The sequence below is a fragment of the Amphiprion ocellaris genome, chromosome 15 (assembly GCF_022539595.1).
Source record: "Amphiprion ocellaris isolate individual 3 ecotype Okinawa chromosome 15, ASM2253959v1, whole genome shotgun sequence".
NCBI lineage: Eukaryota > Metazoa > Chordata > Actinopteri > Pomacentridae > Amphiprion > Amphiprion ocellaris.
In genome coordinates, this window is record NC_072780.1 from 33,130,759 (window position 1) to 33,142,881 (window position 12,123).

General features: G+C 39.9%; 1 protein-coding gene across 2 annotated transcripts; it reads right to left on the bottom strand.

Annotated features, from left to right (window-relative positions):
• Nucleotides 1-2,733: 2,733 nt before the first annotated feature.
• Nucleotides 2,734-11,375, bottom strand: zbtb22a (zinc finger and BTB domain containing 22a). Of its 2 annotated transcripts, none has more exons than XM_023271119.3 (4): nucleotides 11,182-11,375; nucleotides 9,587-9,805; nucleotides 6,977-7,733; nucleotides 2,734-6,509 (listed from the first exon to the last, which is right to left on the bottom strand). In XM_023271119.3, exons 2-4 carry the CDS (start codon nucleotides 9,791-9,793, stop codon nucleotides 5,407-5,409), a joined length of 2,067 nt encoding a protein of 688 aa, XP_023126887.1. In that variant the 5' UTR covers nucleotides 9,794-9,805; nucleotides 11,182-11,375; the 3' UTR covers nucleotides 2,734-5,406. The 2 variants fall into 2 exon arrangements, with proteins under 2 accessions (XP_023126887.1, XP_023126888.1); XM_023271120.3 differs by having other exon boundaries at nucleotides 2,734-6,506; nucleotides 11,182-11,374.
• Nucleotides 11,376-12,123: the final 748 nt, after the last annotated feature.

Below are 12,123 nucleotides of genomic sequence, written 5' to 3' on the forward strand. Positions count from 1 at the left end.
TTCGCTCAAGGCCGTTAGACCTGGCAGCACAACCAGGTGCTAAAGTTCCTGGCACTAGTGCTGGAGGCGCAGCGTGAGTGTTTACGTCCACGTCGACCCGATGGCAAGAAACAACATTTGCTTAAGATGATTTGAGGCATCAATACTTACATTTTGGACAGAAAAGACTGATAGTTTGAGTAAGGAGTTAAATATGTCATCTATGTTACACTGGAACAGACATCTCTTAATAAAGGGGCTGGTCCACAGCACTACTTATCAGGTACTTATAATGCAGTCTTGAGATCCCTCACCTGGCAGTTTGACAGCTATTCTCAATTTCAGGCATGGAGCTGGGACCAAACAGGGATGTCACCTTACCTTCGAAGATAAAATAAAAAAATGCCAAGAATATTCTCACACTGCACTCTCATTCTCTGTTCTTACACCAAAACCGTTGTCTCTCCATTGGCTTTCAATGTTTCAGGATCAATTTTAAGATTTTATTGTTGTTTTTCAGATTTTAAATGAGTTGGCACCAAATTATTTAGCAGAACTCCAAGATCCAGGCACAGAAATAGAACCAATTGAGCATTTGCAGTGGAAACAATCTTTGGTACTGTTTACCTCTTCATGTAACTAAAGACCAACCTCTTCTCAATGGCATCTGATTCTAGTTTGATCAAGTTTACAGGAGGTCCTCGGTTTACGACGTCCTTGACCTACAGCGTTTCGTCGGAACTAGTTGAGTGGAGCGGACGAATACGTCGTCACGCGGTGCTGTAAATCAGCTTTGTTTATATTCTCTGGATGTACGCCACCTTGTATTGTGCTACATTTACCAACTTTTGACCCTACATTATGGCTCCCAAGTGTAAGTCAGACTCTTCTGATGCTTCAAAGAAAAGGAAAGCCGTCTCCATGGAAGTGAAATTAGATAGAATAAAATGCTCACGTTGTAAAAACAGTGCAAAATATTCTGTTATCTTCTGGTAAATGACTCATACATGCACGAAAGTCGTTGGTATTCATGACTTTTGACCATTGTGTTTTATTGCATTTTGGATGGATGGATGGATGGATGGATGGATGGATGGATGGATGGATGGATGGATAAATATGACTTCACTATGCTTTTCTAAAATACTACGTAGATTTTAAACCCCAGGTAGAAGAAATGGGAATGCAGCAGCAGTATGGGAGTATTTTCCATTCTTGTGCAGGTATTACAGATTACACTTTGACGTTTGTAACCATGGCGATGGTATTTACCACAAGTCCATCTCCAAGGTCAACTGAACTGAATAACTACATGTACTGCAATGATCCATCCCTGAAAAGACTCCCACACACTCTGGTCCTCTGGGAGCCAATCATCCATCTCAGACAATAATCTCAATATTAAAGTGTTCTGCAGGATGGAATAAAAAAAAAAAAAAATAGAAAAAACAGCATCCCAACCACATGGAGCCGTACATTTTGTCCTACATTTAATTAAACACTAAGCAAGGATGAGTCATTCTCATTAGACTCCCCTGTCGATACTTGGAAGTGGGAAAAACAGTGTTTCTCACCATTAGAAATAATGTTGAGGCAGAAGTTCTCAAGGACAGCCTCCTGTAGAAGCACGATGAGCTCAGAGTTCTATCTCTAAAGGGAGAAACATTGAACTGGTATCTGTTGTGAGGAAGTATCAACACAAACTGCATTAAGGGAACATTTCCTACAAAAAAAAAATAATTTATTCATGCAACCAACATGAAAAACATCAGCTAATATCTAGAAAATGTTGCGTAATGTCCTGGTGTGGTTATAAATGCAGCTCCATATGCGACACGTCTCTCTTTGTCACAACCTCCTGTCTGCCATTGAAATGTTAATCTCTATAGGCTGCTCTCTCTGAAAGCACCTGAATACATCAAATGGCAGCTTTTCTTTCAGACACCTTCTGGAGTCTCGGGGTGTTTTTTTTTTAATATATAATTGATGGAGGGTGTAATTGCCGAGTGGAAAAACACGTTGCAGTGTTGAGCTACAGAGACCTCTTGTGCTCCACCAATGAGCTGCAAAGGAACCGTTCTGAGATTATTTATAACATCTGATGCACCACGTTTACATGAATGTTACTGTATGTGGAGTTCTGGACGTCTGGACCTCAAAAAAAACACAACAGAACAAAAAATAGTCTCCATATTTTATGCACAGCTAAATAAAATTAACTAACAATGGCAGTTTTATAATGGGAGATGATGCAAGGAGTGACTAAATCTTTAATAGACATCTACATGAAATTCCCCAGTTCATTACTGGTTCCACATCCAGTCCAGTCTGATCTCCAGTGGACCGGACCAGTAAAACCAGTAAAACCAGTAAAACCACAGCAGAACAACCTAGAAATAACCACAACTCCTAATGGTTCCTTTGTTGATGAGTTGGACTCCTCTGATCTAGAATATAGACTGGAATCAAACTCAGGAGCTGATTTACGGCTCATAGAAACAGAAAAATGTTGGCCTTTAAAGGTAAATATTGCAAACTTCATGGATAAAAACTTGAATTAACAGATTTCAGCTGTGAAAAGTCTCCAGCTGAATAAATGTTGTTTCTCATCTCATGTCCAACAGAGAAAGTGCAGTAAAATCAAATAATACTAAATAATAGTCTGACAGAAAACATGTTGAGGTGCATTAGTGCATGAAAAATCAGTTTTTGCTTTTCAAATCTCCGCTTAAAATGTAAAATATTCACAACAAATCCAAACAAAAAGTGTTTATTTTTAATAACCGAGCTTTCTTTAATGTACAGAATGTGCAGAAACATCGATATGGCACCAAAACATTTTTCTTTTCTGAAGCAGGTCAATGGCAACAAAATAATTTATGTGCAAAATGCAAATAAGTGACTCTGGATGGGTCCATTCACCACACGCTGTTACGCTTCACAGCTGCACTCAACACAAATAAAACGTTTAAATGGCTGAAATAAAACGTAGGATCGTTGCAGACAGCCTGCCAGGTGCCATCAGAAAGTCCAGAGAGTTTGTGTCGCCGTCTCTGGATTATCTGATCACTTCTCTTATGAAGAGGGTTCAACTAAAGCGATGATTTTTATCTGTAAACTTTCAGGTGTTCTTTAAAGTCCGTCTCCAGAGGATTTATGTACAAAGTGCTGAAAAGCTGTTTCACATTAGAATCATCCGGTTCTTTCTGCTCCAACGTCTCTGATTTACTTCACACATTTTTAGCATAAAATACAGATATTCAAAATGATATCTGTGAGGGTTTTTTTTATTGAAATAAAATAACTCTTTTTACATTTTGAAATCTGAGGCTGTTTGAGCAACAATATCTGAGGAACTATTCAAGATAAAAACCTGACATTTTCTGTTAGTTTCTGTTATTTCTCATCATGACGTCAGAGTCTAAATGTTTAATATTTATTGTTCAAAAGCTTGGTTCACTCAGAAATGTCCTTATTTTTGAAGAAAAAGCATTTTTAAAAATAAATATGATACTACTAATAACTATAATACTAATAAAATGTGTGTCCTTTGCAGATTTTGATCTTAAACAAGTTGTTTTGCACAAATAACAATTCATTTCTAAATGTTCTGAGCTAAAACCTGAATGAACGTTCAGAAAAACCATATTTTAGTTGAAAACATTCGCGTCAGAAAACCACCAGGGACAGTTTCTGAGTGGATTAAAACAGACGTGTGATGATTAATTAGTGAATTACTGTCCTCATGAATAACATCTGTGTCTGCTGCAGCTCTAAGTGTCGTAAACATGTTGTTTTTGCACAAATAACAACATATTTGTGCAAAGTTTTAAGGTAAAAACCCAAACAGTCAAAAAATGCACATTTTGAGTGAAAACAATAGGGACTAAATCCACCCAGACCTGTTTGTGTCTCTTTAAGCAAACCAGTGATTATTTGTTCAGATTTTCTGATGTTCTGCTGCACATTTAAATGCCACATACATGTGGTTTTAGCACAAATACAATAAATTTGTGAACGTTTTAGAGTGAAACCTGAGCTGACTCACAAATGACAGATTTCAGCTGATAATAGTCACCCTGGTTTTAAACTAATTTGATTATTTTTTCTGATTTGCTGTTATTGTTGATATAATGTGCTTTTGCCGAAGAGTTCAATATCATAAATGTGTTGTTTTAAACAAATAAAACATTTGTGAGCTGACAATCAGAATAAACAGATTTTAGTTGAAAACAGTCATTACAGAAAACCTAATAAGACTTTTTCTGTCTCTTTTATATCTATTACATGTGTTTTCTGCATATTTTATATATATATATATATATATACTACCGTTAAAATGTTTGGGGTCACTTAGAAATGTCCTTTTTAATGAAAGAAAAGCAGTTTTTTTTTTAAATGAAGATAACATTAAAGGAAATTTTCATGGATAACAGGAACCAGATCACACCAGCTGCTTTGGCTTCAAAGAAAAAAACAGGAAAGATTTTTTAAATTGAATGTTTTTGAATGTGTCTTTCTGTATTTTTGTGCAGAACAGGTGAATCCACAGGCTTTAAACGGTGCAGGTTTAGAACAAAGGTTAGGTGCTGTAGCTGGTCCAGATCTGGAATGAAGATGAGGTTGTAAACGGGTTGAAGAATCAGACAAAGAAAGAATCTGGGGTTTCTAATGAAATCACAGTGTGAGGGATAACCTTCTTAAATTTTGTATTTGTGCAACACTTCTGTCGCTGAAACAGGAAATGCTCTTCTAACATGCATTTTTATACTGAATTTTTTTGCACAAAGATACTTTTTAAAATTTTGAATACAATCTTTTAAATTTTTCCGCTTATGGTTATTGTGAAAATGGACTGTGGGACAGCAGTGCAGACAGACTTTTCAACGGTAGTGTATGTATATATATGTTTCTCCAGCCAACAAAGAGTGGTCCAAAAACAAAAAATATGCTCATATAGAAGTATATATATTTTTAAAATTCTTTGTTTTATTTGGAGAAGCATTTTGACTTGAATTAGGCTCGTTTTTCTGCTACAACTTGTCAAAGCTGCTCAATTAGTTATGAAAGTTCAACAAAAATAACTTTTTTTTCCATTTTTGTGACCAAATATTTCATATTGAAGTATTCTGTTTATTTTAGTATTATTGTGAGCTGCAGCTACATGTGGTTCAGTCAGTCTCACTAGTTGACTTCTGATTATCTTTTTTTTTTGTTAATATGAGCTCAAAGATGGAACTTTTAATGACGGCTTGATAGATTCTGAATTAATAAGAGTGAAAATTTCAGGTTTTCATAGTTTCTGAGACATTGTTGGTCAAACAGAATCAAAGTTGAAATGTTTTTACCTCTGAAAGTATTCCACTTATCACACTGTTAATTGTGGAGAACTTTCAGGGTGTTTGAGAGGAAGTGACCTGTGAAGGTTTAGTTCCCGCTGAAGCTCTCGCTGACTTCCTGTTTGAAGACGTGACCTCCAGCCTCCAGGTTCTGTGTTCGCAGCTCGTCCACCATCCCAGAGACGCTGTTCAGCAGCCGGCCCATCCCGTCCTCCATCTCCCTCTGGAAGTCCACCTCCTCCACTTTGACCTGACCTCCAGCTGGGAGGAAGGCCTCCCCTTCGTCCAGCGTGTAGCTGAAGTTCTCCTCCACATCTGCTGCAGCTGTGGTGGCCGTGTTGCTGTTGGTGGAGGAGCTGGAGGCCAGGCGCTCGCAGCGGGCCTGGTGTCGCAGGAAACTGTCCCTCCAGATCACCTTCTTCCCACAGAGGCTGCACTCGTACGGCCGCAGCCCTCCGTGGGTCTTCAGGTGCTTGGTCAGGTGGTGTTTCATCTTGAAGGACTTGGTGCAGACCGGACAGCCGAAGGGCCTCAGGTTGAGGTGCTGCATCTTCACGTGGCGGTCCCTCATGCTCTTCAGGGTGTAGGCTTTACCGCAGTGGCAGAAGTGGACCTTCCCGGTGTAGGGGGCGCCGGCGAGCGACACCGAGGACGACGAGGACGGGGTGGGAGGCGACGGCGCCGGAGGAAAGGCGGCAGAAGACGGGGAGAGATGTCGGCTGGAGGACGGGGTCACGGAGCCGGTCTGCCCCCCGCTGGTGGACGTCCAGCTCACCTCGGAGCCGGTCAGGGTGAAGTCAGGCGACACCGGAACCAGAGGCCTCTGGGAGACCTGCCCGGTGCCGTCCTCGATCTCATCGTACGTGTCTCTGCTGTATGGTGCCTCCGTGAAACATTCAAAGTCCACGTCCTCCTCTTCCTCCTCCTCGTCCTCGTCTTTACTGCCTCCCTCTCCGTCCGCCGGCCTCGACTCCGACTGAGTCCAGGGACCTGACGGCCACGGCAGCCGGACCGAGACCAGACAGGAAGGACCGGCGACGCCTTCGGCCGTCTGGCAGCCGTGAACAGAGGACAGGTCCGAGGAGGGATCAGCTCCCACCAACTCTCTCTGGGATTTCTCCTTCATCACGTCCACGCTCTGCTTCGAGTGTCCGGGTTCCTGGTGTTCATTTGGAACCGGGTGGAAGTCTGCTGGAGAGACGGAGAACAGAATCAGAATCTTTAAATGTCAGTTTGTTTACATAGAACCAGTTTTCTTTATATGGAAAAAAACACAAGAAATGAATTGTTTTCCATATGAAAAGTGCTAAGTGTCTGGTATCTGTTACCATTTATTCTGATGCATTTTTCTCACAGTGTCAGATTCATAAAAACAAAAAAGTCCTCGTCAAAAAATAGATTATAATTATTTTCCACTTTCACTGAGTTAAATTCTTTCAACCAAAATGATCAGAACTACCAAATATTTCCTATTTTCAGGATTTTAATCCCTTAAATGTCAATTAAATTCAATGATACATTTTTTTAATCAAACACAAAAATATAATTTTCTAATATAATAAGTGCTAAGAAGAACTTTCTTTTTGATGATCTGTCAGAGTCTGATGCATATTTTTCAGATTTCTTTTGTTTTTTTAAAAATATCTCACGTTTCTTACCACAGTGACCCATTGAAGCGAATCCCTCCTTCTTCTCCACAGCTTCCTCTCCAACTCCTTCATCAGCTTCTATCTCTCTCTTCTGGTTCTTCCTGCGGTCCGGCGGCTCTTCGTTGTCTTCGTCTCTGGTGCGATCGTTCAGTCGGTCGCTGCTCTGCGACGCTCCTCGCTGCTGAAACCTCACCTTCTGCTTCAGGGCGTCTCCTCCAGGAAACCGGACGCTGTGACCGGGTCCTTCCTGAGGAAAGTGGCTGGTTCTGGCGTGGCTGGACACCCAGGCCTCATCACAGCTGGAGTAGTCGTTGTCCACGTATCCGGACAGAGCGTCCAGCTGGGAGTCGGCCGACTGCTGGGCCGACGAGGGCCGAGGGCGCCCCCATCTGGGGAACTGCTGAGGGCGTCTCCATGTAGCTAAAGGAGGCAGAGCGTCGGGCTTCTTCTCCCGCCTCCTTCCCTCCCTCTCGGCGTACAAACACTCGGTGCTGCTGGGAGATTGTTGTCGAGACGCAGATCCAGGATGAGCAGCAGCAGCTTCTCCGGACGCGACGTCGGCCGAGGACCGAGGCCTCTTCAGGATCTCGGTGCACTTATCGACGATGTGCCACATCTGGAGGAAACTGGCCACGGTGACGTAGTTGACGATGTCGTCGTGCACGATGCTCAGCTGGCCGGTGTAGGCAGAACTCAGGACGCTCTCAAAGGCAACTGGGTCCATGACCGAGGGGAGAGAAACGGTGGTGACGTTCTTCAGCAAAACCTGGAAGAAGAAAATAAAGACGCACTGAGCTGCAGGCTTCTGGACAGAAATATGGAGAGAATTAAGAGTCAATAAATAACAATAAGTCCAAGTTAATCATTAATCCACCGAGGAACGCGGTGGATTTATGTGATGATCTGTGTTTGTCTGTCCGTCTGTCTGTCTGTTAGCAGCATTACTTAAAAACAGAGTAACATGGAGATTTGGCTGTTTTTTGTCTTTTTTTTTCTGAACATTTAGACCCCATTAGACCAGATCCGGAACTAAAACCACTTAGACGAGGGAAATCTGGACTACATTACCCCACAGAGGCCCAAGAGTCTTGAAAATAGAGCTTCTGATCTGTGAAACCTTTAATCCATTTGTAGAAAATCCTACATGTTGATGCTTTTTGACATCTGTACCACAAAAGGCCAGGTCCAGGTCTAAACTGCTGCACAAAGACTCGTCAAATCTGAACTAAATTGTCCTAAGGTGATTGAAAATGCTTTAAAACTTTATTTTATCTTTGAAAATGCAAAAAAGAGTCCTGGAGCCATATCTAAAACCACTATATAAACTGTAGAAGGGTCAAATCTAGACTGGATTATACCAGAGAGGCTAAAGAATCTTTAAAACAGTTTCTGATTCATGAGGCTTTTATTCTATTCATAAAAATGCAAGAAAATGAGGTTTTAATGTTTTTTTTCACATTTACACCACCTTGGACCAGGTCTGCATCAGTAAACATCCAGCTGCCTGTTGACGATCACATGATTGTGATCCTACTACAAATCCACCACTGAGGACTACAAATTTTTAAAAGATTTCATCCATCAGAAATCATACAACAACTGAGCAGCCTTGGCAGAGTATTGCGCTCTCTGAGTACTTTTCTAGTTATTTAATTATTTATAAAGCACTAGTTACGACACACAAGACATGAAATCTTTAGAATTTAAATGACAGAAAAAGATGTAAAATGGTGCATTAAAACCAAGAGTCTTACAGGATATAGAAACATCATTAAAAGAAATAAAAGGAAATAAAAACTCAGTGTTAATCAGGAAAAGCTGTCCAATAAAAAGATGTGTTGAGAAGAAAATGAAAGAGACTCAGCTGACACAATTTTCTTGAAATGAGTGAAATAATACCAGAACAATGTTACAGAGGTAAAAGAGATTGATTGTTCAATTAATATAGATGGTGTTGAAATTAATACTGCGAGGGAAACTAAGTTTTTGGGTATCGTGGTTGACGAGAATTTAAACTGAAAATCACATCTAAATTATACAAAAGTAAAAATATCAAAAACAATTGCTGTAGTTGTTGGATAACAAGGCGTTGTACATGTTATATAATTCTCTGATTATTCCATATCTGACCTAATGTGCTGAAGTTTGGTTAAATGCCTGGAAGACAAACATCCAGTTAATTTTCATTTTACAGAAAAGAGCCATAAGAATAATCAGTCGAAACAAATATAGAGATCCAACAAACCCATTTTTCCTTCAGTTAAAATTGTTGAAATTTCATGACATAGTAGATTATAGTGTTGTGTAAATTATGTAAAAAGTTCATGAAGAAACTTTACCAGTCAATGTCCAGAACAGACTTGCAAAAAGTAAGTAAAATGAAAAGAGATCTTCATAAAACCAAGAGTTAGGACCAAATTAATGGAGAGACAAATCAACGCCGATCGTCACAGAACTCCATCGTGTTTCTTGGTGGAGAAATAATCCTCAGAATGAAGTTGTGTTTTTGCAAACATAAAACTCTGTTCCAAAAATCTACTTTAAATGCTACTGCTCTTCATATATGGACGTATTATTTGTAAAAGGTATTTTCTACTGAGTGAGTATCTGCAGGCCTACCTGGTCATGGAAGTAAGGTGAGGAGGCAGCGAGCACACAGCGGTGGGCCCTGAACACCTGACCCTGCACCTGGATGGACAGGTCGCACAGCCGTCCCTCCTCCCGCTGCCGGTTCAGGTTGTCCAGAACTGCAGCTCGAGCACCTGGGAAGCACACCTGGACGGTCAAACCTGCCGGAGCCACGGAGGCGCTGCAGGTCGGATCCATGGTGGCACCGAACTGTGGGAAAGAAACACGACATCAGTGGAAAAATGGGAGCTGAGGGATCGATACACCGTTTTTATAACTGTGTAAAGAGCATCTGATGGCTGTTTCCATCCTGTTTATAATAAATAAATAGTCTCTATCTAGTGTTTTAAGGTTACTTCTGTGGACTGTGTTTCTGTTCTGTATTTTGTTTTTGCTATTTTGTTAAAATAAAGCGACTTGTTCTTTGTATGAAGGGCAGTTTTACATACAGTATGTGTTGACAAATAGTATATTTATTCCACAAAGTACTGAGCTGTGATGTAGTTTTCTTATTGACTTTAACAGGCTGCATTTAAAACAAGTTACAGCACCGTCTGAAGGTTTTACTGAAGAGAACACAGAAGAAAACATTAAAATCAAGATGTCTGAAACATCACAGCATCGATTCATTCATTTTGGCTCATTCTCAGACAGAGCAAATTCATTTTACATTCACTAATTCATGCGAAAATGAAAAAGGACAGCATTCACAAACGAGAATCTGAGTTTTCTCATGAGAAATAATTACATTTCCACTGGACTGAATAAACACATCAGACAATCAGTTAGTCAATAACATAAAATTAATCTACATTTGGTTTTTTTAGGGTTGATTAGTACTATTTTACAAGCAGGGATTCCTCTTTTTTCTGTCTTATGATTGTAGAATGAATCTTCTGGAGTCATTTTGACAAAACAAGCCATCTGAAGAATCACTTCATCCTCTAAAACTGCACATTTTATATATATGAAAACAACAGAAAAATAAATACAGATTACCTGATTAGAAAAAATTATCACTATTTGTTAGAATACATCATACTGTAGGTTCTTAACTTTAACACAGGAGATAGTTTGGGTGGTTTGTATTGTATATATAACGGTTTGAAGTCCTAATTTCAATAATTTAATCCAGTAAATGAGCATGATTACCAATATTACAGGGTCTAAACCTTAATGTTTGATTTAATCGGATAAATTAGTATTTTATATCATGTTATAGGGTGTTAACTTTACTATTTAAACTCATATTTCTGGCCTGTAAAGTTCTTTAACTGTTGTTCTAGCTGTTCTTTCTAAATAAAAGGAGTTGATATAGTTTCCACCTGATGATCTCTGCTAGCAGCTAGCAGCTAGCTAACGTTAGCTTCCAAACGTACGAAGCGTTAGCTTCCGTTAGCTTTGTCCGTCATATTAAGTTATTGTTTAAGACAGTATGAATATTAAATGCTGCTACAGAAGCAGAAAACATCTTTCACACGTTCTATTTCACTGCCTGTCCGCACAAATCCCTGTTACCGTTAGGCTAGTTTGGAGCTAACCGGGCTAGCCAGCTAGTTAGCTCAGTGTTAGCTGCTGAACTTTACCTTTGTTCTGTCGGTGTGTCGAGCTGTTTACTTCCACAGAGGACGTTACCGACTATTTGCAGAACGGCATGATTATCCTCCAGTCGTGGTTACGGATCTCCGTCGTTTGTTTGAGTTAGAAACAGTGAAGCTAACGAGGCTAACAGCAGCCTGCCCGCAGGCTGGACGCTGAAGTTAGCTTCAGGTTCGTAGTTCCAGGTTAGTAGCTTCAGGTCCGTAGCTTCCGACTCAGCGGTTCAGGAAGAAGTTAAGGGAAACTCGGTTGTTTTCCTGCCTTTTAATAACGTAGAAAAAATAGAGCATCACTCTAGTTTTTTTCTTGCATCTAAAAATTGTAGGAAATAAAGAGAATCAGTCTGTTTTTCCTACATTTTAATGATGTAGAAAAACAGTGATTTTCCTCAACATTTTAATGATTCTGTAAATATATAAGATAATTCTTACTGTCTGTTTCAAAGACTCTTCAGGAACATCTGGTGTAATCTAGTCCAGATTTAAGATGCTGTACATAGTGGTTTAGATCTGGAGCTAGTTTAATGTGGTTTATGTGTGGGGAAAAAACAAGAAATCTTCTTTTTGAATTTAAAAAAGCAGAATAAAGGTTTCACAAATCAGAAATTGTGTTTTAAAGACTCTGGTGAAATCTAATGCAGATCTGACTAGTCTGTATACAGCCATTGAATCTGGACCTGATTTAAGGTGGTTTATATACACACAGAAATCTCCATGTTTTTGTAATCTTTACAAACAGAAGTAGAAAAGCCCTCAGAGAGCTCGGTCCTCCTCCAAGGCTGCTCATTCCCTCATATGTCAGAAATACAGCATTTGTTTATTAGTTATTGATGATCAGAAATCACAGCAACATAGAATGTGTCCATTTAATATAGATGAAACCACAAACTAAATGACCTTGCTCTGAGCACAGGCGTGTGTTCTGCATGT